This window comes from Carcharodon carcharias, chromosome 4 (genome assembly GCF_017639515.1).
Source record: "Carcharodon carcharias isolate sCarCar2 chromosome 4, sCarCar2.pri, whole genome shotgun sequence".
Classification (NCBI taxonomy): domain Eukaryota; kingdom Metazoa; phylum Chordata; class Chondrichthyes; order Lamniformes; family Lamnidae; genus Carcharodon; species Carcharodon carcharias.
This window is the reverse complement of record NC_054470.1, coordinates 84,606,783-84,634,780: the sequence shown is the minus strand read 5'-3', so window position 1 is coordinate 84,634,780 and position 27,998 is coordinate 84,606,783. Positions and strand designations below refer to the sequence as shown.

The 27,998-nt window shown below is 44.2% G+C and overlaps 1 protein-coding gene across 1 annotated transcript in view; it reads left to right on the top strand.

The window, feature by feature from the left end:
* Positions 1 to 27,998, top strand: part of LOC121276856 (SH2 domain-containing adapter protein B-like) — a 414,259-nt gene that overhangs the window by 84,663 nt on the left and 301,598 nt on the right. The window contains exon 3 of the mRNA XM_041185426.1: positions 12,008 to 12,211. Coding sequence (XP_041041360.1) covers positions 12,008 to 12,211 — 204 coding nt within the window. The remainder of the gene's footprint in view (positions 1 to 12,007; positions 12,212 to 27,998) is intronic.

The following is a 27,998-nucleotide window of genomic DNA, read 5'->3' as shown; positions in this document are numbered from 1 at the left end:
GGTTATCCATGGGGAAAGGTTGGACAGGCTAGGCTTGAATCAACTAGAGTTTAGAAGAGTAAGATGTGACTCGATTGAAACATACAAGATCCTGAGGGGTCTTGACAGGGTTGATGTGGACAGGATATTTCCTCTTGTGGGAGAATCTAGAACTAGGGGGTTACTGTTTAAAAATAAGGGGTCACCCATTTAAGCAGATGAGGAGGAATTTTTTCTGAGGGTAGTGAGTCTTTAGAACTCCCTTCCTCAAAAGGCGGTGGAAGCAGCGTCTTTGAATGTTTTCAAGGCAGAGGTAGATAGATTCTTGATAAACAAGGAGGTGAAGGGTTATGGTGGGTCGGCGGGAGGTTACAGTCAGATCAGCCATGATCTTATTGAATGGTGGAGCAGGCATGAAGGGCCGAGTGGCATACTTGGCTCCTCATTCGTATTTTCCTATGTACAACACAAAAATTGGCCACGTGGTTGTTAGCGAGGAGGTTGCAGGAAGATATCAATGGACTGGTCAAATGGACAAAAAAGTGGCAAATGGAATTCAACCCAGGAAGTGTGAGGTGATGCATTTGGGGAGGTCAAACAAAGCAAATGATAATGCAATAAATGGAAGGATATTGAGAGGTGTAGAGGAAGTGGGGGACTTTGGAATCAATGTCCACAGATCCCAGAAGGTAGCATGACAGGTTGATAAGGTGGTTAAGAAGGTATATGGAATCCTTTCATTTATTCACTGAGGCATAAAATATAAGAGCAGGAGGTTATGCTGGAACTATATAAAACTCAAGTAGTGTGTGGGGCTCTGGTCATTTCATTCTAGAAAGGATGTAATTGCAGAGGAGCTTTATGAGGATATTGCTAGGATTGGAAAATTGCAGCAATGAGGTAAGATTGGATAGGCTGGTGTTGTTCTCCTTGGAACAGAGGAGGCTGAGGGAGATTTGATTGAGATGTACAAAATTGTGAGCGGTCTGGATAGAGTGGATGGGAAGGGCCTATTTACTTTAGCAGAGAGGTCAGTAACTTGCAGGCATTGATTTAAAGTGATTGGCAGAAAGTTTAGAGCGGAGATGAGGAAAAGCTTTTTCACCCAGAGAGTTGTAGGGTCTGGAACTCATTGCCTGGAAGGTAGTCAAGGCAGAAACCCTTACCTCATGTCAAGGAAGCTAATCCTCTCTCTGTAAATGCTGGGCTGGGGTTACCGCCTCTTTCGAGCTAGAACCATCCCCTGTTTTCTGTGGAGCGGTAGTTGGCTGAGGAGAAGGCTGGTGTTGGTATTGGTGCTACTGCTGGTGCTGCGGGTGTTGATGCAGCGAGTACTCTTCCTCTTAAGCAGCTGTAACACAGACAACATATATTGCAGAGAAGGCTGACAGTATGGAATTTGCGATCAAAGTGATTCAAGTCCAAGGGGGTGAAATGGTGTCCGAGAAGTTAGAAATCACATGTAAAGCACTAAAATCAGGCTCTTAAACCAACTGCCATAAGCATAAACCTTTCCCATAGGCAGGGCTGCAGTTCTTCTGTTTCACTGTTTGAATACTTTTACATCTTACAATTTTGTATTTCAGTGATTCCCTCCTGTGTTTTCACCTTGTTGGCCCTGCATAGCTTGGGAAACGCCGACTTTTAAATCCAGAATCCAGGGTTAAATGTGCAATTAATAGGTTATTTAATTTTTCAATTTACTAAGCTGGTAGTTCCACTGGGTGCCCTCCTCACCTGCAAACACATGCCAGTAAAAACCTAGAAGTGGTGGGATTGTGTTGGGTTTCTGGCCCACCGACACTTTTCTAGGATTTCAGCCCCCTGCCCTAGTTCAAACCAAGCCCTCTAGCAATTAAAATTTGGCTGATTGCTTCCAATTCTGGGCACCATGTGTTAGGAAGGATGTGAAAACTTTGAAGAGGTAAAGAAGAGATTTTCTAGAATGGTTTTGGGAATGAAGGCTAACAGTTATCTGGATAGAGTGGAGAAGCTAGATTTGTTCTCCCTAAAGCAAAGAAGGCTGAGAAGATTTGATCGAGGTGTTTGAAATCTTGAAAGGTTTAGATGGAGTCAATGAAGAGAAACTTTCCATGGCATAAGGGTCGATAACCAGAAGGCACAGATTTAAGGTGACTGGCAGAAGAACCAGAGACAAAATGAAGAAAACCTTTCTTATGCAACAAATAGTTAGGATTTCAAGTACACTACCTAATTGGGTGGTGAATACAGATTCAATAGTAGCCTTCAAAACAAAATTGGGTAAATATTTTAAGGAGAACAAGCATTCAGGGATACTAGGACACAGCACAGGAGTGGGACTGGCTGCTTCTTTGAAGGAACTAATGCAGACTTGATGGGTTGAATGGCCTCCTGTACTGTTCTGTGATTTCATGAATTACGAACATGAGCTACTAACTCCATTACAGTCTAAAGTTACAGTTTGTTGACTATGTTGATAAAGGTACACAGGTAATGGGCATTGTTTGATTCAGGACTGGGATCGTTTATAAAGTGAGTCAGTAGCCTGTTCCTGGGCCTGGCCAAGCTGGCCATCAACAGGTCCAGGCAGCGGAAGGTTGAGGGGGCAGTCCGGCCTGATAGCCTGCCCCTTTACAACAGCTATGTTCGCACCCGAGTGTCACAGAATCACAGAGTGCAAAAGAGGCCCTTCGGCCCATTGAGTCTTCACCAACACATGAGAAACACCTGACCTACCTACCTAATCCCATTCACCAGCACTTAGCTCTTAGCCTTGAAAGTTATGACGTGCCAAGTACTCATCCAGGTACCTTTTAAAGGATGTGAGGCAACCCGCCTCCACCACCCTCCCAGGCAGCGCATTCCAGACTGCCACCACCCTCTGGTTAAAAAAGTTTTTCCTCACATTCCCCCCTAAACCTCCTGCCCCTCACCTTGAACTTTTGTCCCCTTGTGACTGACCCTTCAACTATTGGGAATAGCTGTTCCCTATCCACCCTGTGCATGCCCCTCATAATCCTAGAGAGGGAGCACGCAGTGTCCACTGGTGCGCTTGATGTCTTCTGCGACCAGTGGACACCACAGGGGTTAGGGTGCTTAATCAGCCCCCAAAGGAACATTTTAATTTGATTAGATAAGTTTCCCTTGGAGCTTGTTTCTGTTACACTGCCCCTTTAAGGGGCTATCACTTCAGTATGTTAATTGTTTTCCCCTTGATGATCTGGTTTAACAAAAGAGTACAAAGTGAGTCAGGCTTGGCCTAAATAGCCAAGTGGTTATGGTACTGGGTTTGTAACCCCAAGATCAAGAGTTCAAATCTCACAATGGCAAACTATGAAACAATGTAACTTTATCTGAAACAGATGGAAACAGGTTTGTACTCAAAAGAGTTACAAAGTGAGTCAGCTGAGAAATTAGGATAGTAGTTTGGAGGCAGAGATCTGTGAGGCTGCATCCTGTAAGTAAACCTGCTCCCAAGGAAAAGAAAATTGTGTCTGTTTTGTACTTCACCATCTAGTTTGGATCCATTTAACAACAGCAACTTCTTAATTTGGCAAAAAAACAAAATGCTGCAGATGCTAGAAATTAGAAATGAAAACGAAAATGTGGAAAAGACTGCATGATTCTAAAAATGATTCTGGGAAAAATGACGCCTGGTGCACTTAACCTGTTTCGCCTGTGATGCCATAGTTCTGGTGTGAGCAAGGAAGGTTCCATGTCTGTCAAAGGAAACTGTTTTGTAATGCTATCTGTGTAGATCAAGCAGCATTTTAACTGCTGAGAGAGAGAGAAATTGGACAGGTCTGGAGCAGAGTCAAAAAGTATTCCTCGAAGATTCAAAATCCACTTTTTGCTCCGAATAAATGCAATCAGATCTCTTTCCGTAACTTATGTGATAGCTGAAAATAATTAGGGCACTCAAAAATAGAGACTGCCTTCAGATACAACAGAATTATATTGAGGTCAATATGTACTGTCCCACCGAGACTGCACGAAGAAAATAAAATACTTCTATATTCTCTTGCTTAAACTGTTTTTTTTAAATGGCTGCCACTGACCACATGATGGTAGTTCTGGATGTTTCTGAGCATTTTAAAAATGGACAAACGCTAATATACCAAACCCCTGGAATGTAACATTCCTTATATAGTATAAACATTCCAGCCTAGCCAACACAAAGGATAGTAGATCAGATGTTTGCACCAGCCAGCTATGGAGAAAGGCAGTCCTAATCTCCAATATTGTATGAATGGTTCTACAGTTACCTGCTCAAAATACAATAGTTTAACAAGGGGGCCTCGTTAGACTCATAGACTCAGAGACGTTTACAGCACAGAAGGAGGCCATTTGGCCCATGTCCGCGCCGATCAGCAAAGATCTGACAGCACTCATCCCGTTTTGTAGCACTTGGCCCAAAGCCCTGGAGGTTATGGCAACGCTTGTGAATATCTGAGTACTTATTAAATGTTACAAGAGTTTCTGACTCAACCACCCTTTCAGGCAGTGAGTTCCAGACTCCCACCACCCTCTAGGTGAACAATTTCTCCTCAACTCCCCTCTTAGATTTAAGGTAAGAGGTAGAAGGCTATGTCCCATGGCTATTGACCCCCTACTAATGGAAAAAGTGCCTTCCTATCCACCCTATCTATGCCCCTCAATCTTGTACACCTTTATCAGGTCCCCTCTCAAGCTTCGCTGCTCCAAGGAAAACAACCACAGCCTATCCAATCTTTCTTCATAGCTCAGACCCTCCAGACCAGGCAGCCTCCTGGTAAATCTCCTCTGCACCCTCTCCAGTGCAATAACATCCTTCCTGTAATGTGGTGACCAGAACCGCACGCAGTATTCCAATTGTGGCCTCACCAAGCGCTTTATACAGTTCCTGCATAATCTCCCTGCTCTTGTATGCTACGCCTCGGCTAATAAAGGCAAGTATCCCATTAGCCTTCTTAACCACCTTATCTACCTGCCTTACTACCCTCTGATCTGTGGATATGCACACCAAGGTCCCTCTGATCTTCAGTACTTTCCAGAGTCCTACCCTTCATAGTGTAATCCCTTGCCTTGTTAGCCCTCTCCAAGTGCATTACCTCACACTTCTCCAGGTTGAATTTCATTTGCTACTGCTCTGCCCACCTGACCAGTCCATTGATATCCCCCCTGCAGTTCACGGCTATCCTCCTCACTATTTACCACCCTACCAATTTTCGTGTCATCCACGAACGTCTTCATCATACCCCCTACATTTAAGTCCAAATCATTTATGTACACCACAAACAGCAAGGGCCCCAGCACCGAGCCCTGTGGAATCCCACTGGAAACATCCATCCAGTCACAGACATATTCTTCTACCATTACCCTCTGCTTCCTGCTTCTCAGCCAATTTTGGATCCAACGTGCCCCTTGGCCGTGGATCCCATGGGCTCTTACTTTATTGACCAGTCTGCTATGAGGGACCTTGTCAAAAGCCTTGCTAACAGAGTAGCAATGGAACCAGAGCTTTGTCTAGGTTTTTAATTACCCTCGCCTACACTGAGAGTACTGGAACATTTGAATTTGAACTTCTGCACCTGTGCCTTCTTCCATTGTGGAAGTCACTGCTCCTAGCAAAACGGATCACACTGCAGCAGTTTCAGCCTACTAACCCCTGACAGAATGCATCATTGGACTTTTTGATTCTGGACCTTGGACTCATGTGAAACAATAATTAATTTTATCATGGTCTTTCCCCTGAACCCCTTTCATTCCCTTATCCCTCTTTTATTGTATGAATACAAAAAGGGCAGATGTTGTGAAATCCCTTCCTGCATTTTGTGTGTGTGTGTGTAAATTACCCCTCTTACTTTACCTTATCTCAAGTTTGCTGTGGGGTTATTAATAGAGGATTGGATCATTCCAATTCTGAAGGGTTGGGGAAAAAGGGCAAAATCAAAAACATCTTCCTGTTTACTGATAGGTAAACCTGGGGGCTGCAGACTGCAAGCATGCGAATTAGAAGCAGGAGTAGGCCACTCGGCCCCTTGAGCCTGCTCAGCCATTCAATAAGATCAAGGTTGATCTGAATGTATTATAAACACCACATTCCTGCTTATCCTCAATAACCTTTCACTCCTTGTTAATCAAGAATCTATCTAGCTCTGCCTTAAAAACATTCAAAGACTCTGCTTCCATCGCCTTTTGAGGAAGACAGCTCCAAAGACACAACCCTCAGAAAAAATTTCTCCTCATCTGTCTTAAATGGGTGACCCCTTATATTTAAGCAGTGACTCCTAGTTCTAGATTCTCCCACAAGAGGAAACATCCTCTCCACATCCACCCTGTCAAGATCCCTCAGGATCTTAAAGGTTTCAATTAAGCCACCATGACTCTTCTAAATTCCAATGGATACAAGCCTAACTGAGGCCTTATCTTATAGGACAATTTATCCATTCCTTGTGTCAGAGCGGAATCGTCCCAGGTTTGCACAAAGTACAGTAGCAGTTGGGTAAAACGGGGTTTCACGCTGTATCACCCCAAAACCACCACATTATTTATGCATTCCCGGGAAACAGGCCGTTTCCATGGCAGGCGGGCTCTCTTTTGTCCACCCGTCATGACCTCGTTGCTTCTTCATGCTGGACGCCATATTTAAAGTCCAGCCATGTGCACACATTTCAGTGCTTCCAACCCATGACTGCTGCAGGGAAGATGTCCACAAAAGGTGAAAAGACTGCAGCCCCCAGGTTTAGTAATGTGTCACTGGAACGCCTTTTGGATGCTGCGGAGGCCTGCCGCGATGTCCTCTACCCCCGTTCTGGCTGCAGGATGGGCAGCGAATCACCAACCGGGCTTGGGAGGCGGTGGTCAGCGTAATGCCCTGCAAAAGAGGACAGCCACCCAGTGCTGAAAGAGGATGAATGATGATCTCCGTTCCGCCAGGGTAAGCCACTCTTCTCATCACTTTCAACTCACTCACAAACCCATCAAACATCCACAGGACCGTCACTCACTGCTGGTTCAGAGGACATCACTATTCACTCTCTGACACTCACCGTCATTGTCCTCATCCCGTCCATGGGACCACTCATCACCCACAAATGCCAGGTGTACTTATCACCTGGCCTGGCAGGCATCCTGCTTACAATCTCCACCTGTATTCATGTAGGACAAACTGGCACACAAGAGGAAGCGGTCACAGATCAGTGGAGGAATGCCTGAAATCAAGGCCCTCACGGACTTTGAAAACAGAGCCATCCAGCTGGCCGGTGGTGATTTGGACCGGTCCTGTTGACAGTGAGATCAGTGCTGCTCGACCAAGTAATGGTCCAGCAGTGCAACATACATCAGACAACCATGCTGTGGCTGATGTGTCCTCTTTCACAGGCCACTGCCATGCACTAATTATCTCCCCTTGCTTCCACTGGCACATCTGGGAAACAGCCGACAGAGTCCATGACCCAGGGCCTCCAATCACGCCAGAAAGAAACCTCTGAACCTTGGAGGCACCCTCCTTGAAGCCCTGACACAGCGCTCACCCACACCCTCCACCAACACAGAGACACACACCTCGGTGGGACCTAGCTTTAGAATAGCTTCGGGATCACAGATTGGTGAGCACGTCACACTTTATAATCAGCAGCAAGTGGAGACAGGGACCTCTGAAGTGTCCGGCACTCGGAGGAGTGCTGAAGGCCAGAACGTTGCTGTGTCCAAGTCAGATGAGGAGCCTCTGGACTCGGTGATGTCACAGTAGCTGCAACTGCAAAGGCAGGCTCAGGAACATCAGGAAGAGATGTCCACTGCACTTCTCGGATTGTAAGGCACGACGGAGGAATCCTTCCACCTTCACTCTGAGGTGATAGTGCCAGCATGCCAACGCACTGAGGTCAACACTGGTTGGATGGTAACAGCCATAGACACCTTGGTCCAGGATGTGCATCTGCATTGCTTAACTCCATCACTGATGCCATAGTTGGCCTTCAACAGTGTGTACGCAAGAGGGATGTGGGACAGCACGATCTCACTCCAGCAACTCCTTTTCCTCAAGGAGTCAGCTAGGGACATTCTCAGAGGCTATGTGAAGATCTATGGACCATCCTCACTGCATATTGTCATCACCCTCTTGCAATCGAGCAACTATTAGGGCCTCCACTACACATCCATGACAGGAGTGTTATCACAGAAGCTGTATGCACTGCCATAAGCCAGACTGAAGTCAAATGTTCACAGATACGATGTGAGGATCTATAGGGTCACCTCACTGCATGTCGTCATCATCCTCTGCAAATCGAGCAGCCAAGAAGCCTCCTGAGTGCGCCTGCTTCATCTGACCAGTGCGAAGGCATAATCCTCATCATTGTCGCCTTTGAGCCCTTCCTCACTCTCATCCCCATCGACGGCATCCTCTTCAAAGGAGACCCCCAGCTCCTCCATTTCCTCAGCCAGTTTGTCTCCCTGACACCCTCTGCGGACTATATTGCAGGGCTTCACCAGACCGGTCCAGACACCGGAACCTCATCTTCAGCATCCCGATGATCTGCTCCACCAAGTTGCGAGCTGCGTCATGAGCCTCATTATCGCGCCGCTCTGCTGCAGTCTGAGGCTGCCACAGTCTCTGTGGGTAGCTGTTGTCCCCAAGGAGCCAACCCTGCAGCTTCTGTGTACCTTGGAAGACTCCAGGGATCTGTGACCAGCTGAGGATGTGGGAGTCCTGCACACTCCCTTGAAGCCGTGCGCACACCTGCAGGATGCGTTTCTGGTGGTCGCACACCAGCTGCATGCTCAGCGAATGGAAGCCTTTGCGGCTGATGTAGTTTAGTGTGTGTTGCGACGGAGATCTGAGCACCACATGAGTACAATCGATCACACCCTGCACCCTTGGGAACCTGAGATCTGGGCGAATCCCAATCGCTTTGCATCCTGGCTCACCTGGTCCAGGCAAAATGCACAAAGTTGCATGCCCTTGCAAAGATGGCATCTGTGACTTAAAGAATGCATTTATGGGTGGAGGCTTGTGAGACCTTACAGAGGTCACCTGTGGAGCTCCGGAAGGAGCCACCAGCTTAGAAATTGAGCGCTGCGGTGATTTTCATGGCCACTGGCAGTGGATGCCCTTCATGTCCCATGGCGCTAACCCTGCAGCAACTGAGAGATGTGACTGACAGTTCTCTAGACATGCACAGTCTTCAGTGACAGTGATTCTCAGTTATCTGCAGGAATGAAAGGCACCGTCTCGGCGTCACTAGGTGCCAACCAGCAATGGCTTGCTATGGCTTTTCGGCGGTGTGTGCGAGAGCTCCAGCTGCACCTTCCTGAGGTTGCTACTCCTGCCTCTGCGCAGCCAGGAGCCTCAGTTGCTCTCTGCTTCATTGTCTTCACTCTCTGTAGGCCATCAGGCAGACAGCTAGTTCACTAAGCTCCATGATCCTGATGTACTCCTCTTGTGTTAGCATGGGTGTTCTAAGAACCTGACCTGGTTAAGTGTGAAGGCCCCTTAATGCTTTCCGGAGGGTGCTGGCCACCAATTGGATGGCCAGAGATAAGAGAGCTACATGGTTGCCAAAACCCCACCACCTCCGCCCCGCTCCACCCAACGGATTGGCAGCAGCCCATCGGACTTCATGCTGTGCTCTCGGCTCAGGCGCAAGCATTCTCCGCACAGCAAGGCTGCGCTGTTAGCTTGAACCATGGGGTCTAAACCGGGATGACATTGCAAGCGGCTGTGAGCGCCTCCACCAGTGACTGCTCATGGCCACCTGTGAGATTGTGCAACCTGTACACTTGTCCAACTGTTCTGCAGTCTACTAAAATACTCATGACTTTGCAATCTGTGCAGGGGTGGTGGAATGCTTTGGAGCACTTGGTGGTACTTTGATGCCTCTGTGTTGCTTGATAAGCTCGAAGCCCAACTCCAATCACACTTTCATGACCTCATAATTGCCCTTATTTAAGTTTAAAATACTAGTCTCAGATCCACGTGTTTCTGCCTCAATGAATGTAAAATTCAATCATATTATCGCGTCTACCTGGGCATTCACTAGAGGCCATCAATTAATCCTATCTCATTGCACGGTATCAGGTCTAGTATAGCCTGCTTTCTGGTTGGCTCCAGAACGTATTGTTCTAAGAAACTATCTTGAAAACATGCTATGAACTCATCTATCCTACCTTTGCCCACCTGATTTTTCCGTCTATATGTTGATTAAAATTCCCCAGGATTATTGCTGCACCTTTCTGGCAAGCTCCAATTATCACTTCTTTTATACTCTGTCCTATTGTGCAATTACAATTAGGGGGCCTGTACACCACTTTACACAAGTGACTTCTTGCCTTTATCATTGCACATCTCAACCAAAACCGCTTCTTCATCCTGTTTTCCTGAATTTAGGTAATCCCTCTCTAATGTGCTAATACCATCATTAATTAACAGAGCCACCCCTCCACCTTTTCCTAACTTCCTGTCCTTCCTAAATGTCTCTCACCCTTCAATATTCAGGTCCCAATCTATGTCACCCTATAGCCATTTCTCTGTAATGGCTATCAAATTGTACTTATTTATTTCTATTTGCGCTATCAGTTCACCTGCTTTGTTTCAAATGTTATGTACGTTTAGATATGGAGCCTTTAGGTTTGTCCTTTTATTATTTTTGTAGCATCTAGCCTTATCTGCTGATTTATTCTTAGATTTGTACACTTGGTCCCTTCCTGTCACAGTCTGTTTATCATTTCCCACGTTAATACCTGTCTCTCTTGCCTTGTCTCTACTTGCCACATCCTCCCAAATTTGATCCCTTGCCCCCACTGTTCAGCTCAATCAGGCCTGTTCTAAATTAAACCCCCACCTGTCTGTAGCAGCGCCTGATTATTCATAATTCTGCAATTCAGTCCTATTAATCTTTTAATTCCTGATTGGCCTTGTTCATTGATTCAAGTTATTTTTAAAGCTTTATCTTCATGCAATCATTATAAATTCATTCAGGAAAACTAGCACACATTTAACAATAAATTTCCAAGGTATAAACATATTAAGGATAGTTTCACAAGGTGAGGATTCCAGCACGGAGCCTTATTTGATTGACATGCTCGTTGAAGAATTGGCCAAATGATTTTGTAATTTTTACATTTTTTTGTACAGCTTTTACAGGAGGCTAAATAAACTGACAAATAGTTGTTCACATTTATATACTCTTTTTGCATGCTTCAGGGATCAGGCAGCCACATAGGTGAATAGTTGGGCATAGAAGCAGACTGGTTGATCTGCCTCCTTTACAGTTATTATTGGGTTGTGTCACTTTTCTTGTGGACCTTGGAAAAGGTGATTACATAATTCAGTTTTCTTAGTTAATTAATATATTGACCAAACTGAAGTTCTACATACTGTGATTTAACTAGAGAACAGCTTGCCTGATGTTGGTGTTGACATTAACTTGACAGTTGATTGAGTTTATGATGTCATCTGCACACAGGCAGATGTATCACAGTGGTTAAGAGTGCATGATTGCACATTTCACTAAATTCATCTGACATTGATGAGACATTGTTCCTTTCTGGATTTATGCACTGTATAGTGTTCAAACCATTTGCTGATTTAGCTTATGTGCCAATTTAGGACAACAAAAAGAGCATTACAATTGGCCTCAGTGTGCTCAGGCTGTACAGCAGGAAAATGAACGACAGTGGAATATTACTTTTTTGATTCTGTTGAAAGTGCACTTGTACCAATGTTCGGTAAGACAGTATTAGGTTTGTTTGTGATACCTTATGAGATTGAACAGCCTATCAAAACTTTCCAGACTCTCTAAGAATGGCCATTTAGGTCAGGTATACCTCTCAGCAGGTATCACTACCTTTAAAGTTAAGAGGGAAGTATCAAACCAGAAAAAGATGTAGCAATTTATTTTCTGTGTTCTCTTAGTTTCTGTGGTTTTATTTCCATTTTTACAGCCTCAATTTGTAGCAACTTGCATTAAATCACATGGACTTCAAACAGTATGCTTGGTAGAAATGTTTTTTTTTCTCTTCTGGCTGCTTTTCTTTTGTACTTATGAGATTCATTTCTGTTTGCCAGAGATTCACAAGCAAGAGAGCCAGAAGAAAGCAGTTCAGCTATATGACACACCCTATGAACTTGAAGGGAATGAAGTAGCCTCAGATACAGAGAGTAATGCTAGCTACCTAAGTGAAAGCAAGTTACCGCAAGACGATACAAGGCCTGCAGAGGAATATGACCAACCGTGGGAGTGGAATAAGGTTACAGTCCCAACCCTTGCAGGTACCTGTTCTAGTTTAATTTCAGATATGCCAATCAATTGGGGGTGGAGGACAGGCTGGGGTGGGGTTTGGGGGTTGGGGTGGGGTGGGTGGTGGGGGGGGGGGGGGGGGGAAGGTGGGGGGAGGGGTGGGGGGGGAAGGTGGGGGGGAGGGGGGGGGAAGGTGGGGGGGAGGGGGGGGGGGGAGGGGTGGGGGGGAGGGGTGGGGGGGGGAGGGGTGGGGGGTTGCGGGGGGCGGGGGGCGGAGGGCGGAGGCAGAGGTGGAGTGGTTGCTTCTCCTGCCAAGGAGTGAACCAGTGTTAGGGATGATCATGCCTATGCAGATGGTCTAAACTTGGAAACACAGGTAGGTTTATGTTAGTTCTGGAGAAGATTCACAGTTAACTTGAAACATTAGCTTTGTTTCTCTCTCCCCCCCGCCCCAGATGTTGCCAGGCATGCTGAGTTTTTCCAGCATTTTCTGTTTTCATTTCAGATTTCTAGCATCTTCAGTACTTTGCCAATATTTTAGGTTTGGGTTAGATTGGGGAGAATCCAATCTTGTCCTCATCAGAGCCATTGGAAATTATGTATCTTATAAATAGTTCTTTCTTGCATACTCCATTACAATGTACATCCAGGTAGTTTCACCATGAATTAAAACAGCCTTGCATGTAATTTAAGCTGGAGAGTAATTCAAGTCTTTAGTTGCATATGAATGTGGATATATAAGGGTTCTTTGACAATGTTCTGCTTATGTGAATAATCACTAACAAGAAGCTTGAATCAATAATAGGAATGTGTGAGCAGGAGCAGGCCATTCAGCCATCGAGCCTGCTCCGCCATTCAATACAATCATGGCTGATCATTCACTTCTGTGCCTTTTTCCCACACTATCTCCAGATCCCTTTACGTCTTTGGTATTTAGAAATATGTCAATCTCTGCTTTGAGCATACTCAATGACTCTGCTTCGACAGCCCTCTGAGGTAGAGAATTCCAAACATTCACAACCCCCGAATAAAAAAAAACTCCTCATCTCGGTCCAAAGTCGCTTCCCATTTATTTTGAAATTGTGTCCCTGGTTCTGGACTCCCCAACCAGGGCAACCATCTTATCTGCATCTACCTTCTAAGTACTTTGTAGGTTTCAATTAGATCCCCTCTCACTGCTCAAAACTCTACAGATTACAGGCCCAGTTTCTCCTATCTATCTTCATAGGACAGTCCCGCCATGCCAGGAATAAGTCTGGTGAACCTTTGTTGCACTGTTTGGTAGTCATATCTTTCTTCAGGTAAGGGGACCAAAACTGCACACAGCACTCCAGGTGCAGTGTAACCATGCTTCTATACAAATGCAGCAAGATTTCACTCCTATACTCAAATCCTCTTGCGATAAAGGCTAACCTATCATTAGCCTTCCTAATTGCTTGCTGCACCTGCATGTTAACTTTCAGTGGACACCCAGGTCCTTTTGTACATCAAAACTTTCTAATTTCTTACCATTTAAGAAACACCCTGTGCATCTATTCCTCCTTCCAAAGTGGATAACATCACATTTTTCCACATTATATTCCATCTGCCATGTTCTTGCCCACTCAATAAGTTTGTCCAAATCCTCCTGTTTCCGCTTTATATCTTCCTTACATACACATTTCTGCCCAGCTTTGTGTCATCCATGAAATTGGAACTATTACATTTCGTCCCCAAACCATTGATATATATTGTGAGCAGCTGGGCCCAAGTACTGATCCTTGCGGTACCCCACTGGTCACAGTTTGCCAACACAAGAATGACCCATTTATTTCTACTCTGTTTTCTTCCTGTTAGCCAATCCTTAATTCATGCCAGTATATTGACGCCTATCCCAATGGATAGTGACCATTGTTTGCTAATCAACCTTGTGTGGGGGACTTTATTAAAAGCCTTCTGAAAATCCAAGTATACTACGTGAACAGCTGCACCTTTAGACCACAATCGGCATTTTAGTAATTCGTGGAATCATAGAATAGAACAGGAGACCAGAGAGCATTTTGTTAGTAACATCCTCCAAAAACTCTAACTGACAGCAATAGTAAGTCATTAGATGGGGTCAGAGTTAAGGGGTAAAGTAAAAAAAAAGTCTAAATCAGGCTTTATGTGCATGAATGTGAATGCACGGAATGTGGTTAATAAGATTGGTGAACTACAGGCATAGGTTGACAAATGGAACTAAGATCCTATTGCTATAACAGAAATCAGGCTCAAAGAAGGGCAGGACTGGGTGTTACATATTTCTAGGTACAAGGTGTTGAGAGCAGGAACGGAAGAAAAATAGGGTGAGTGGTAGCATTGATTAAAGATGGCATTACAGTACTGGAGAGAGAGGATGTTCCAGAGGGGTCAAGGATGGAACTCTCTGGCTAGAGGTAAGGAATGGGAAAGATGCAATAACATTGATCGGTGTAGTATGTGGACCACCAGCTAGTAGAGAAACAAATTTGCGAAGAAACTACAGAGAGGTACAAGAACTATAGAACAATTATAATAGGTGACTTCAATTGTCCAAATATAGAATGGGACAAGAATAGTACAAAGAGACAAGAGGGGTGCGAGTTCCTGGAGTGTGTTCGTGGTAGGTTTCTGCAGTATGTTTCTGGTCCAACAAGAGGGCAGGCACTGTTGGACCTGGGTCTGGGGAATGGGTTGGCCCAAGTGGATCAAATATCAGTGGAAGCACCTCTAGGGGACAGTGACCAAAGTATCATAAGGACAAGGAACAATCCAGAGCAGGGAGAATTAATTGGGGGAAAGCCAACTTCAGTGGGATGAGAATGTGTCTGAATTAATTGAGTTGGAATCAAATCTTGGCAGAAAAGACAGTGGCTGATCAATGGCTAATTTTAAAGGAAAAGTATTGCAGGCAATGCCAAGGTATATTCCCTTGAAGGGGTAAGATAGGAAAAAATAAATCCAAAGGGTCTGGATGATGAGCGAGATAGAGGTGAAGATGGAAAGGAAGAAGTGCGCATTCCTCAGGTGTTGGGTAGAAAATACAATGGAGAATAGCGGACCAGAGGGGGAGTGAAATACTAATAAGGAAAGCAAAACGAGAGCATGAGAAGAGACTGGCAGCTAACATAAAAGGTAATCCCAAGGTCTTCGAGAAGCATATAAATAACAAAAGGATGGTAAAAGAGTCGGGCCGATTAGGGGGTAATAAGAGGGACTTACACATGGAGGCAGGAGAAATTATGAAGGTATTACATGAATACTTTGCATCTGTCTTTACAAAGAAGATGATGCTAACCAGGGCGAGGTTAGAGATGAGGTAACTGGTCTACTCGAGGAATTTACAATTGAGAAGGTGGCGGTGTTAGAAAGGCTTTCTTTACTTAAAATAAATAAGGCACCAGGACTGGATGAGCTGTATCCAAGGGCATTGAGGGAAATGAGAGTGAAAATTGCAAGAATGATAATCTTCCAGCCTTCCTTGGACACGGGTGGTGCCAGATCTGCGAATGTTACACCCTTGTTTAAAAAAGAATGCAAGAACAAAGCTGGCAACCACAGACCAGTCAGTTTGACTTGAGTGGTCGGGAAATTTCTGGGAATTATTGTTTGGGACATAATCAATAATCACTTAGACAAGTGCAGGATAATTAAGGAAAGCCAGCATGGATTCATCAAGGCGAAATCATGTTTAACCAACTTGCTGGAGTGTATTGAGGAGATAGCAGAGAAGGCTGATTAAGGCAACGCTGTTGATGTGGTGTATATGGATTCTCAAAAGACATTTGATAATGCGCCACCCAACAAACGTGTGAGCAGAAGGATTGGCTCATAGAGGCATGTCATTAGATGTGCATGCTGGTGCTTTCAAGCCTGAGCCCCTTTCCCACCCTCTTACCCCTATCTCCCTTCCAGACAGAATGTCAGCTCTCTGTGTAGAAGGGTGAGGGACCCACAGTGGCCTCTTCACTTGCAGAGTAGATCGACTGCAGTGAGACTGAGGCATCATCTTATGATATTGCCTCTGACGCCCATGCTCCCTGAAATCTTCATTGAGGCAATTGTGAGCAGCTGAGGTTTCACTTCTCCTGGCAGCATGTCATAAGGTCATTAATCCCTTTTCGGCATTGCAGGTCCGTCCTTTGCTAGAGGCCCTGGGCACTGACTGCCCTGGAGACTTGCTCCAACTCTGGTTTCATGTCTCTGTTCGGTCTCCTCCTCCCATCCGGTAGATGGAGGACATCCCTCCTGGCCTCCACTAGTCGAGCAGGATGCCCAGGGAGACGTCACTGAATCTGGATGCTGGAGCTCCTTGTCCTTTTCTGGCCACCCCCTCAGTCACCTGGGGGTAAGTTGATGTCCGGGCACCTTTTAAATATAGCATCAGGATAGGGCGACAGGGCATAAGCCATCCAACCCACCCCACCCTGAAAAAGTCAGGCGCACATTCCTATGCCATCCATGGCAGGAAACATTCCCTGCCCCCACCCCTGCCATGGGAAGGGGGAATTCCACCTAGGTTTTCCCTCCTGGTTTTGAAGATTTCTTAAAGCATAAGAGTTTTTGCTACATGGTGGAAATCAATATATGGAATGCATGAACCTGGCTTTCTCACTCCATATCTTCAATAGCAGGAGCTTCACTCTTCAGCTGTTTTGATATTTGTCCTACACAAATTACAACCACTACAATTACAGTATTTTTGTAAAGCATGTAAACAACATGATTCACACCAGCTGAGAACCTGATTAGTGATCACAGGGACTGCAGCGGTTCAAGAAGGCAGCTCACCACCACCTTCTCGAGGGCAATTCGGAATGGGCAATAAATGCTGGCCCAGCCAGCAAAGCCCATATCTCATCAATGAATTTTTTTTAAAAATCATGCCTAATTCTGTATTGCCAATTGGAAATTGGAATCAATTTGTGGCACTACCAAATGTGATCAAGAAATTATGTATAACCCACTCGTCAACTTTCTCCCAAGGAAAATCTAAAAGCGCTTTCTTTTTGAGCAGGGAAACGTCGAATATTTCCAGTGAACAAACTTCTTGGAATTACAGTTTAATACTGCAAACCTGAAATAATTAGCAAATCTCTTTGCTCTCTGTCCCGCACAACAGGCTTCTGTATTTTTAACATTTTTTTTGTCTTTAAAAGCATACCTAACGTTCTGGTGGCATTGTGCTCTCACTCATGCTGGATCTTCGCTGTTTTGATTTGGTCAATATTGTTACAGGTCTGCTGTACTACATGCAGCTCTGAGCACCTAAGGAAGGATATGTTGGTCTTGGGCGTGCTGCAGCACAAATTTGCCAGAATAATATTGAGGCTAAAAGTGCTAAATTATGAGAACAGTTTGCATTCACTTAAATTTGAAAGATTAAGGAGTGATTTTTTAAATTCTTTCATGGGGTCTGAGCATCGCTGGCTAGGCCACCATTCATTGCCCATCTCATCTGACCTTCAAAAGGTATTACAGAACTGTCTTCTCAAACCACTGCAGTCCATGTGATTACTAATCAGGTTCGGAAGGATTTTGACCTAATTGAAATGTTTCAGCTCATTAAAATATTTGATGGGGTAAGTGGAGAGAAACTATTCCTTGTTGGTGGAGTGCAGATCAAAGTGACATAACCTTAATATTAGAGCTAAGTTGTCCAGAGATGATGTCAGGTGACACTTCTTCACACAGTGTAGTTGAAATCATGAACTTGCTCCCCGACCCTCAAAAAAAAAAGCACTGGGGAAAGTTATTAAGAGTTTTGAAAACAAGGCAAGCGTAGATGGAATTAAAACACAGGTCACCTATTATCTAATTGAATGGGAGAACAAGCTCAAGGGCTGAATGGCCTATGTCCTATTTATGTAATATGTCACTGACCTCTAATTATAACTGTCAGTATTCATGCATGAGCATAATGATTAGCTTGCTAGCTTCTGTTTCTCCCAATATTTGCTTCTCCAGGTTCGTACAGAATATTGCAATTCTATAAATCTGCAGTTTTGTACAATAATGGAAGTTAAAATTTTCTATTCAAATTCAAGTTTGTTTGTTCTTTGTGCACTTCACTGGAAATGAGTGGCTCTAGCAGAATCCAAGCAAAGTAGATTATTGTTGACTCCTCCATCACTTTGCTGATGATTGGGATATGCCTAATGAGGTGATCATTTGCAGTGTTGGATTTGTCCTCACTTTTATTAACAGGATATGCTTGAGAAATATTCTACGCTGTTGGGTAGATGCCAATTTTGTAGCTGTACTGGAACAACTCAGCTAAGGACCATGGTTCTTCACAATAGCTAGGATTGTCAGGGCCTGTGGCCTTCATCATGTCCACTGCACTTGGCGGCTTCTTGATGTTGCATGGAGTGAATCGAATTTGCTTGAGACTGGCATCCATGATGTTGGAGTCATCAGGGGAGGGGTCAGGAGGATCCATTCAATGCTTCTAGCTGAAGATGGTTGTGCACACTTCAGCTTTGTCTGATATGAACATACGAACAAGGAGCAGGAGTAAGGTTTTCGGCCCCTTGATCCACCATTTAATAGGATCATAGCTGATATGACCGTAACCTCAAATCTGCATCCTGCCTATCCCTGATATACCTCCTTGCTTACCAAGAATCTAATCACCTCTGCCTTAAAAATGTTCAAAGACGTTGCTTCCACCGTCTTTTCAGGAAAAGAGTTCCAAAGACTCACCACCCTCAGAAAAAATTTCGCCTCATTTCTGTTTTAAACGGGCGACCGCTTATTTTTAAATAGTAACCCCCACTTCTGGATTGTCCCAGAAGAGGAAACATCCTTTCCACATCCACCCTGCCAATTCCCCTCAGGATCTTATGTTTCAATTTTGCACTCACCAACATATTGGAGGAATTTTCCTATGCAAAATTCCAGTGGGGAACAGAATCTTCCCAATATAAACTGCCTCTTAAGCATGTACTGATCCATTTATGCCTCATTTTTAATAATGTGTTCTTTCACGTGATGTGGGAGTCGCTGACTGGGCTAGCTATTGTTGCACTTCCCTAATTGACTTTGAGATGATGATTAAGCTGCCTACTTCAACTGGCTGCAGTCCGTGTGGTGTAGGTAAACCTAAAGTGCTATTAGTAAGGGATATTAGGGATAGTGAAGGAATGGTGGTATCGTTCCAAATCAGGATGGGTATGTGTCTTGGAGGGGAACTTGCAGTTCCCACACATCTGCTGTCGCAACCCAGCTACTCCACAGTTTGCAACAATGCTCTAAATGTTTAATTCACTCACCAAAATGATCAATTATTGACCTTCACTATTGCTTGCTCCAGCATAAAAGGGACTTTGAAACGTCGAGAAGGTATTGGGCCAAGTGCTGGTAAATGGGATTAGGTAGGTAGGTGTTTCTCACGTATCGGTGCAGATTCGGTGGGCCAAAGGCCTCTTCTGCACTGTGAGATTCTGTCAATCTGACAGAGCACTGGTCGCCGCAATTATCTGGAATCCTTTCAGATGGATCTTTTGGTGAAACACTACCTTTGTTAACTCTTGCTTGTTGCATCTTCACCAACTTTCAAAATACAGATGAGTTATACTGAGATAAGCATTTTCTAGCTGAAGGCGAACACTCCACTCCAGACTACAGGTAATACAGGGAGAGAGAGAGAGAAGCAATCTTCCTTCACAGTTTGCTCCCAAGGTGTACACACACCCTGAGTTCAAAATAAAATGTTCAGAGAGAACTTCTCCAGGCCAGGTGTTGGACCTGCTGAGTTTTTCCAGCATTTTCTTTTTTTTATTTTGGATAGTGACAGTGTCCAGGATAACGGGGAGGTTGAACGGTTATAAAGGGAAAATGAAAAGTGATGTTGGAAGGCTCAAGGGTGATGGGGACAAACCTGAAGGTGACAGGAGGTTAACAGCTGTAAGAATAAACGTTACAATGACTATTTTTGCAACTTCAGCCAACTTTAACTCAATTGAACAAAATAACTCTTACCTCATCAGGTGTCATGCATGTCATCTAGCTGAAGTCGTGTGATTGCTTGGAAAAAGCAGCTTGCTCACAGACCTAAGTGAACTTGTAATTTAAAACAAAAAATGTCTGATTAATTAACGTGGTTCAATGTCCTTCTAATTCTTCAAAAAGCATGAGCTCCTGGAGACATGGACTCCAAACACTACTGCCCTTGTCCTTCTGAGGTTTTGGATTTGGAAAGTGCTGTCGAAGGATGCTAGACGAATTACGACAGTGCATCTTGTATAAAGTGCACTCTGCTTGCATTGTGCACCTGTGATGGAGGGGATGAATGTTGAAGGTGGTGGATAAGGTGCTAATTCAGTGGGCTGCTTTGTCCTGGATGGTGTTGAGTTTCTTGAATGTTGATGGAGCTGCAGTCATCCAAGTGGAGAGCATTCCATCACACTCCTGACTTGTGCCTTGTAGATAGTGGACAGGTTTTGGGGAATCAGAAGGTGAGTTACTCACCACAGAATTTCCAACCTCTGACCTTCAGTATTTATCTAGCCAGTCCAGTTCACTTGGGTCTATGAGATCCATAGGTATTCCAGATAATGGAACTGTGTGAAGAGGGCAGAACATGCGTGTCCATGGGTTTCACCCAAGGAACTGATGAGCAGTGAAATTTTCGACTTCTCCCATTGTCCCCAAATAAAACTCCGTCCACCACACACTGCTTCTACCACTTCAGTCTCCAGTCTTAACATGGCATGTGCTCCTGGAGACAGCGCAAAAATAGTCATTGCAAGATTTATTCTTAAAGCCGTTAACCTCCTGAAACCTTCACGCTTGTCCCCATCACTTTTCATTTTCCCTTTATTCAACCTCCCCCCTGGACACTGTCACAGTCCAAAATAAAAAAGAAAATGATGGAAAAACTCAGCAGGTCTGACAGCATCTGTGGAGAGAGAAACAGAGTTAGCTTTTCAAACTGTGTGACTCTTCTTCAAAGTTCAGAGAGAACTTCTCCAGGCCAGGTGTTGGACCTGCTGAGTTTTTCCAGCATTTTCTTTTTTTATTTCAGATTTACAGCATCGGCAGTATTTTGCTTTTTCCTACTGTCACCATCCAGTTGGAAATGCCACCTCTTCCCCCTGTCCCTATGCCCATCCCCATTGACACTCTCCCCACATAATCTTTAGAGTCGTTATTAGATCCCGTGACTGGCCCCATGACTCCTTTCATTATCTTAACCTCAGACTGGACCTGCGTGCCCATCAAATCAGCATTCCCCACTCTGACTGAGAATGTTCCCTTTGCCAGACAACACCCTGAGATGGACCTATATGTGGACTGACACTGCCCTTTAGGCTCTTCATTTTCTGACCTTGACTGACTATCCCAACTACCCACCTCCACACCCAGGATTCCAGACTCCCCCCTGCCCGGACCCCACACCATACCATGCCCCTGCACACCTCACTACCACCACTGCGACGGCCCCCCCCCCCCCCCCCCCCCCCCCCCCCCACCCCCCCCAAGCTGGTCCCAATCTTTCTTGTAAGCTGTCATTCTGCCGCGACCCTAACTTGTGCCATGGAGTTCAGAAAGGTGAAGCGCTGACCTCACACAGTACTGCACACTGATGCACGCCACCTTTAAACAAAAGTGAACTGGGTACAATGAGATTCTCATGTGCTGCTGACTTTATCTTGAGGGTAGGATTTTATTTTAAAAAGTTTTACGCTAATGAGTATTCAGGGCATAAAAATAAATTACAAGTATGAACTGTCCGCATGCCCATGTGAGGCTTGACATGTCATAATCACACAGCTGACTGGGCTCCCATTCTCATGAGCTTCATCCAATCCCTCCCCTCTCAGTGACCAAGATTGTTGAGCTGTCACTCCTGTCCCCCTTTAAGCCATGTGTTATGATCCCCATGAGGAAACCATAAACCAAAATAATCAAATTTACTAAATTACTCCCAAATGAAGAAATTACCAACACGATTTCACTTTTTGTAACCTTTACATTAACTTGAATCAGAACCAATTAACAAGGAATTAACAAACAAATGGTACTTCAAATAAAAAGGTAAATTTCACTTTAAATACAACAATTTCACTTTGATACAACAAAGATATGTCTTTTACATAACCACAAGCATTCCCCTGCATGGCATTACATAGTTAGAGTTCCACAATATGCTGTTTATTCTTGCAAGGTATGTCAGGAGTCCTATCCACAACAGCGTTCACCTCTGAGTTTCACAGGTATGATTATCATCCTTCTACAACCCTCTCTCCTTTAGGTCGCAGCAGTCCTTTTGGTGTTGTTTTCCAGAATTCCTTTTCAACCGACCAACCAATAACACCTTAGTTCACAGTCTCACCATTTCGAGGAAAGCACCCAGCTCTGGCATCTCTGAACTTAATGTCCTTTAGGGAAGGAAATCTGCTGTCCTCATCTGGTCTGGCCTGCACATGACTCCAGACCCACAGCAATGTGGTTGACTCTTAAAAATGCCCTCTGAACAATTTAGGATGGGCAATAAATGCTGGCCTAGCCAGTGATGCCCACATCCCATGAACAAATAAGAAAAAAACTATTCACACAGCTTTCCAGATTTTAGACCTTTTTAACCAGCTCGCACAGTGTTCCAAGAGCTCCTGTCTCATTTTCTTCCAAGCAAAAGAACTGACCTCTGCCTAATAGAGATTTGCTTCTTCTCAAGAATTTTGTGTTACTCTTTTTGTCTCCGCCTGCTTTCTCTTTGAGTCTGCATCTGTGGCTTCACCCTCCAGCCCATCTGCTTGTATCTCTCCTTTTTGTTTGTAGCTATCCTTTATGTCTGGCTACATGGCTTCTTTCTTAACTTTGTTCCTATTGGTACTACTTCCAGGTCAAGGGTCACTCGGTCAAATGGACCAGTATTTCTTATTCTAGAAAATTATAATTGATCCATTTAGAGCTGATGCAAACTCTTATAAGTCCCGTTCAGGCATTCTTAAAAGAATTACAGATTCCGCAGATTGTTTAAAGAAATTATAAATTTTTCTTACTGTATTTGTCGCGGAAAACGGAGTGAGCACTCAGACCCAGGAGGTTTGTCTCGGAAGCCTTTATTGAATCGTGATATCACGGAGAGCCCAGCAGCATACAACGGAGCTAGTTGGCACTCTAAGGAAGCATCAGAGTACACACATAGTTATAGTAAAAGCGTGTGTAATTAATAACATGGAAAATCATTATCTTTGGCACGCATACAATCACGCTATCCTAGTTTATAATTACACAGAACCTTGAGTAGTTACATAAAACCTTGAGTAGCCTATCTGGCGACTAGTCATCTAGACAGACAACAGATAGCATGACTAGGCCCTGTCTCGTGCTGATAACAGACATCCTAACTTTGTTTCAAGGACTCTTGGTAGTTTGTTAATGATACTTGTTTTTCTTCCTTTACAATAGCTGACAGCGCAGGTTTGTCTGCTACTGGTACAAGGAGACTTCGTTGTAGTATTCCACTTAACCCTTTGTTATCCTGTAGATATATTTTATTCTCCCACAGTATTGCTCCTGGGGTAAAGGAAACACATCTTTCAGTAATAGTACCTCCAGGTGTCTAATATGTGCACTCAGCTCATCTGCCTTGTTCACTAGGCTCCTTACATTATGCACTGTCAGGCTCCTTTTTTCAGCCTTTTCTCCCTCTGCTATCCAAATTTGTTTTAATTTACTAATTTCCTGACTTCCATTTCCAGCCTTGTTTCTTTCCCCCCTAAATCTGCACTCAGGTCTCCTTATGTGCCTTGGTGTCAAATATTGTTTGATAGCGCTCCTGTAAAGCACTTTGGAATGTTTTTTTATGTAAAAGGTACTGTACAAATACAATTTATGGTCATTAATCAGAAGTGAATGTGAATAGAGTCATATACTGCAAGAACTGTTCAACAAGATGAAATGCATTGGATCAAACAATATTCGCTGCTGAAACTATGATCATGAGTTAGGACATTGTCACTTCATCTCGGAGCATTGATTGAAACTCAGTCCAAAATGATTGGATGAAATCTTGTCTTTTCATTGACCTGTTTGTCTGTAAAATATTTTTGGGTTCACTTAAACTAATTCCTGATCACATTGCAAAATTGCCCATGGTTCAACCCAAAATGTAAGTCAATATTTTTATTCAGATGAATTTCAAAATGGCTGGTGTGGTAAATAAAGATGTGTTACACTGTTGAAATTGGGTATGCCCTTCTAAGGTTATGGTTATGATATATTGTTGGGTCAATGTAGAGGATAATTACCATATGGCTGACTTATGCTACACATGACCCGAGATCTTTGACATTGATGCTGACAACAGTGAAACCCTTCAGCACTGGCATTCTGATGAGTACAAATGTTGAGTATTTTTTTTGAAAGAATTGTAACAAGGGCCCTGTTCCATTCTGCACTCTCAATATTTGAAATTTCATCTTATTAAAGATTTTCCTGATTGGTCACATTACTTGTATGCAGAATCCATAACATTATGCACTAGAATGCTGTTTTGGGCTGCATTAGAATACTTAAGTTGGAGTTTGGTGAGTGAAGGAGTTCGGTGAAGAGGGAAGGAAGTGATCTTTTCATTGTCTACCATCCCTCAGTCTCCGGTAGCTGGCTGTGACTTTGCGACAGGGAAAGCCCATAAAGCAGCTGGAGTTTGGAGAGGGAGAGCCCATAAAGCAGAGGAGCAAGAGGGGAAGGAATTTAGAGATTAAATCTAAAAGTGACATCACAAGATCCTTGTAACTCTTTCGAGTACAAACCCGTTTCCATATGTTTCAGATGAAGTTACATTGTTGCATAGTTTGCCATTGTGAGATTTGAACTCTTGATCTTGGGGTTACAAACCCAGTACCATAACCACTTGGCTATTTAGGCCAAGCAAAAATTACAGCACCCAACATGGGGCTCGAAACCACGACCCAGAGATTAAGAGTCTCATGCTCTACCGACTGAGCTAGCCAGGGATGTCAAGATCCTTGTAGGTGGACTGGTTAAGTATAGGCCTTTACAGACTTGGCACAGAGGAGACAATTAGAGTGTAACAGATGAGTTTATTATATTATAGCATTCTGTAGTAAACATTTTATATACAGTTTAAGTTATGTCAGTGCAACTGGGTCATCTTTTGGGATGTGGGAAGTCGTGCAGCCTCAAAGTGCCCTCAATGACTACATCTGCAAGAAGCATCGCCAGCTGCAGAACTTTGAGTTCTGGGTTGTGGAACTCGAGTGGCAGCTGGAGTAACTGCGGTGACTCTGTAAGGCTGAGGATTATGTGGATAGCATGTTTAGAAAAGTAGTCACACTGCAGCTAAGAGGTACACAGGCAGAGAATGAATGGGTGACTGCCAAAGTATGTAAGAGACTCAGGCATGTAGTGCAGGAACCCCCTGAGGCTATCTCTCTAACCGCTTTTCCATTTTGGATACTGGTGAATGAGATAGTTCCTCAGAGGACTGCAGCAAGAGCCAGGTTCATGGCACCATAGGTGGCTCAGCTACACAGGAGGGGAGGAGGAAGAATGGAAGTGTCACAGTAGTAGGGGATTCCATAGTTAGGGGAGCAGACAGGTGTTTCTGTGGCCGTAGATGTGAGTCCAGGGTGGTATGTTGCCTTCTTGGTGCCAAGGTCAAGGATGCCAAAGGGTGACTGCAGGATATTCTTTTGAGGGAAGTGAACAGCCAGAGATCATGGTTCACCTTGGGACCAATGACATGGGTAAGAAATCTGAAAGCAGATTTTAGGGAGTTAGGAAGGGAATTAAAAAGCAGGCCCTCGAGCAGTAATCTCGGGATTACTCCCAATGCCACATGCTAGTGAGTAGAAGAATAGGAAGATTAAGCAGTTCAACACATGGCTGGAGAAAGAGAGAGGGGTTTTCGATTTCTAGGGTATTGGGACCAATCCTGGGGCAGGTGGGACCTGGACACGAAGGACGGGTTATACTTTCATGGGACTAATGACCTCATGGGGAAGTTTGGTGGTGCTGTTGGGGAGGGTTTAAACTAGCTTGACAGGAGTATGGGAACCTGAGGGGAAATTCAGAGTGCAGAGGAGGGAAAACTGGTAGTGGGAAGGAGTGAAGTATCAACTGATAAGGAGGATATATCAGAGAGTAGTATCAAGATAGGTAGAATACTTGGAGAATTTAATAGAATTAGAGAAAGCAATAGTAAGTCATTAGATGGGGTCAGAGTAAGGGGTAAAGTAAACAAGCCTAAATCAGGCTTTATGTGCATGTATGTGGACGCATGGAATGTGGTTAATAAGATTGGTGAACTACAGGCATACGTTGACAAATGGAACTAAGATACTATTGCTATAACAGAGATCTGGCTCAAAGAAAGGCAGGACTGGGCGTTAAATACTTTTGGGTACAAGGTGTTGAGAGCAGGAAAGGAAGAAAAATAGGGTGAGTGGCAGCATTGATTAAAGATGGCATTACAGTACTGGAGAGAGAGGATGTTGCAGAGGGGTCAAGGATGGAACTCTCTGGCTAGAGGTAAGGAATGGGAAAGATGCAATAACATTGATCAGTGTAGTATGTGGACCACCAACTAGTGGAAGGGATGAAGAGAAACAAATTTGTAGAGAAACTGAGAGGTGCAAGAACTATAGAACAATTATAATGGGGGACTTCAATTGTCCAAATATAGAATAGGACAAGAATGTTTCAAAGAGACAAGAGGGGTGCGAGTTCCTGGAGTGTGTTCAAGATAAGTTTCTGCAGTATGTTTCTGGTCTCAACAAGAGGGCAGGCACTGTTGGACCTGGTTCTGGGGAATGGGTTGGCCCGAGTGGATCAAATATCAGTGGAAGCACCTCTAGGGGACAGTGACTATTGTATCATAAGGACAAGGAACAATCCAGAGCAGGGAGAATTAATTGGGGGAAAGCCAACTTCGATGGGATGAGAATGTGTCTGAATTAATTGAGTTGGAATCAAATCTTGGCAGAAAAGACGGTGGCTGATCAATGGCTACTTTTAAAGAAAAAGTATTGCAGGCAATGCCAAGGTATATTCCCTTGAAGGGGTAAGATAGGAAAAAAATAAATCCAAAGGGCCTGGATGATGAGCGAGATCGAGGTGAAGTTGGAAAAGGAGAAGTGCGCATACCTCAGGTGTCGGGTAGAAAATACAATGGAGAATCAGGCTGAATATAGTGGACCAGAGGGGGAGTGAAATACTAATAAGGAAAGCAAAACAAGAGCATGAGAAGAGACTGGCAGCTAACATAAAAGGTAATCCCAAGGTCTTCGAGAAGCATATAAATAACAAAAGGATGGTAAAAGAGTCGGGCCGATTAGGGGGTAATAAGAGGGACTTACACATGGAGGCAGGAGAAATTATGAAGGTATTACATGAATACTTTGCATCTGTCTTTACAAAGAAGATGATGCTAACCAGGGCGAGGTGAGAGATAAGGTAACTGGTCTACTCGAGGAATTTACAATTGAGAAGTCGGAGGTGTTAGAAAGGCTATCTTTACTTAAAATAAATAAGGCACCAAGACTGGATGAGCTGTATCCAAGGGCATTGAGGGAAATGAGAGTGGAAATTGCAAGAATGATAATCTTCCAGCCTTCCTTGGACACAGGTGGTGCCAGATCTGCGAATGTTACACCCTTGAACAAAGCTGGCAACCACAGACCAGTCAGTTTGACTTGAGTGGTCGGGAAATTTCTGGGAATTATTGTTTGGGACATAATCAATAATCACTTAGACAAGTGCAGGATAATTAAGGAAAGCCAGCATGGATTCATCAAGGCGAAATCATGTTTAACCAACTTGCTGGAGTGTTTTGAGGAGGTAGCAGAG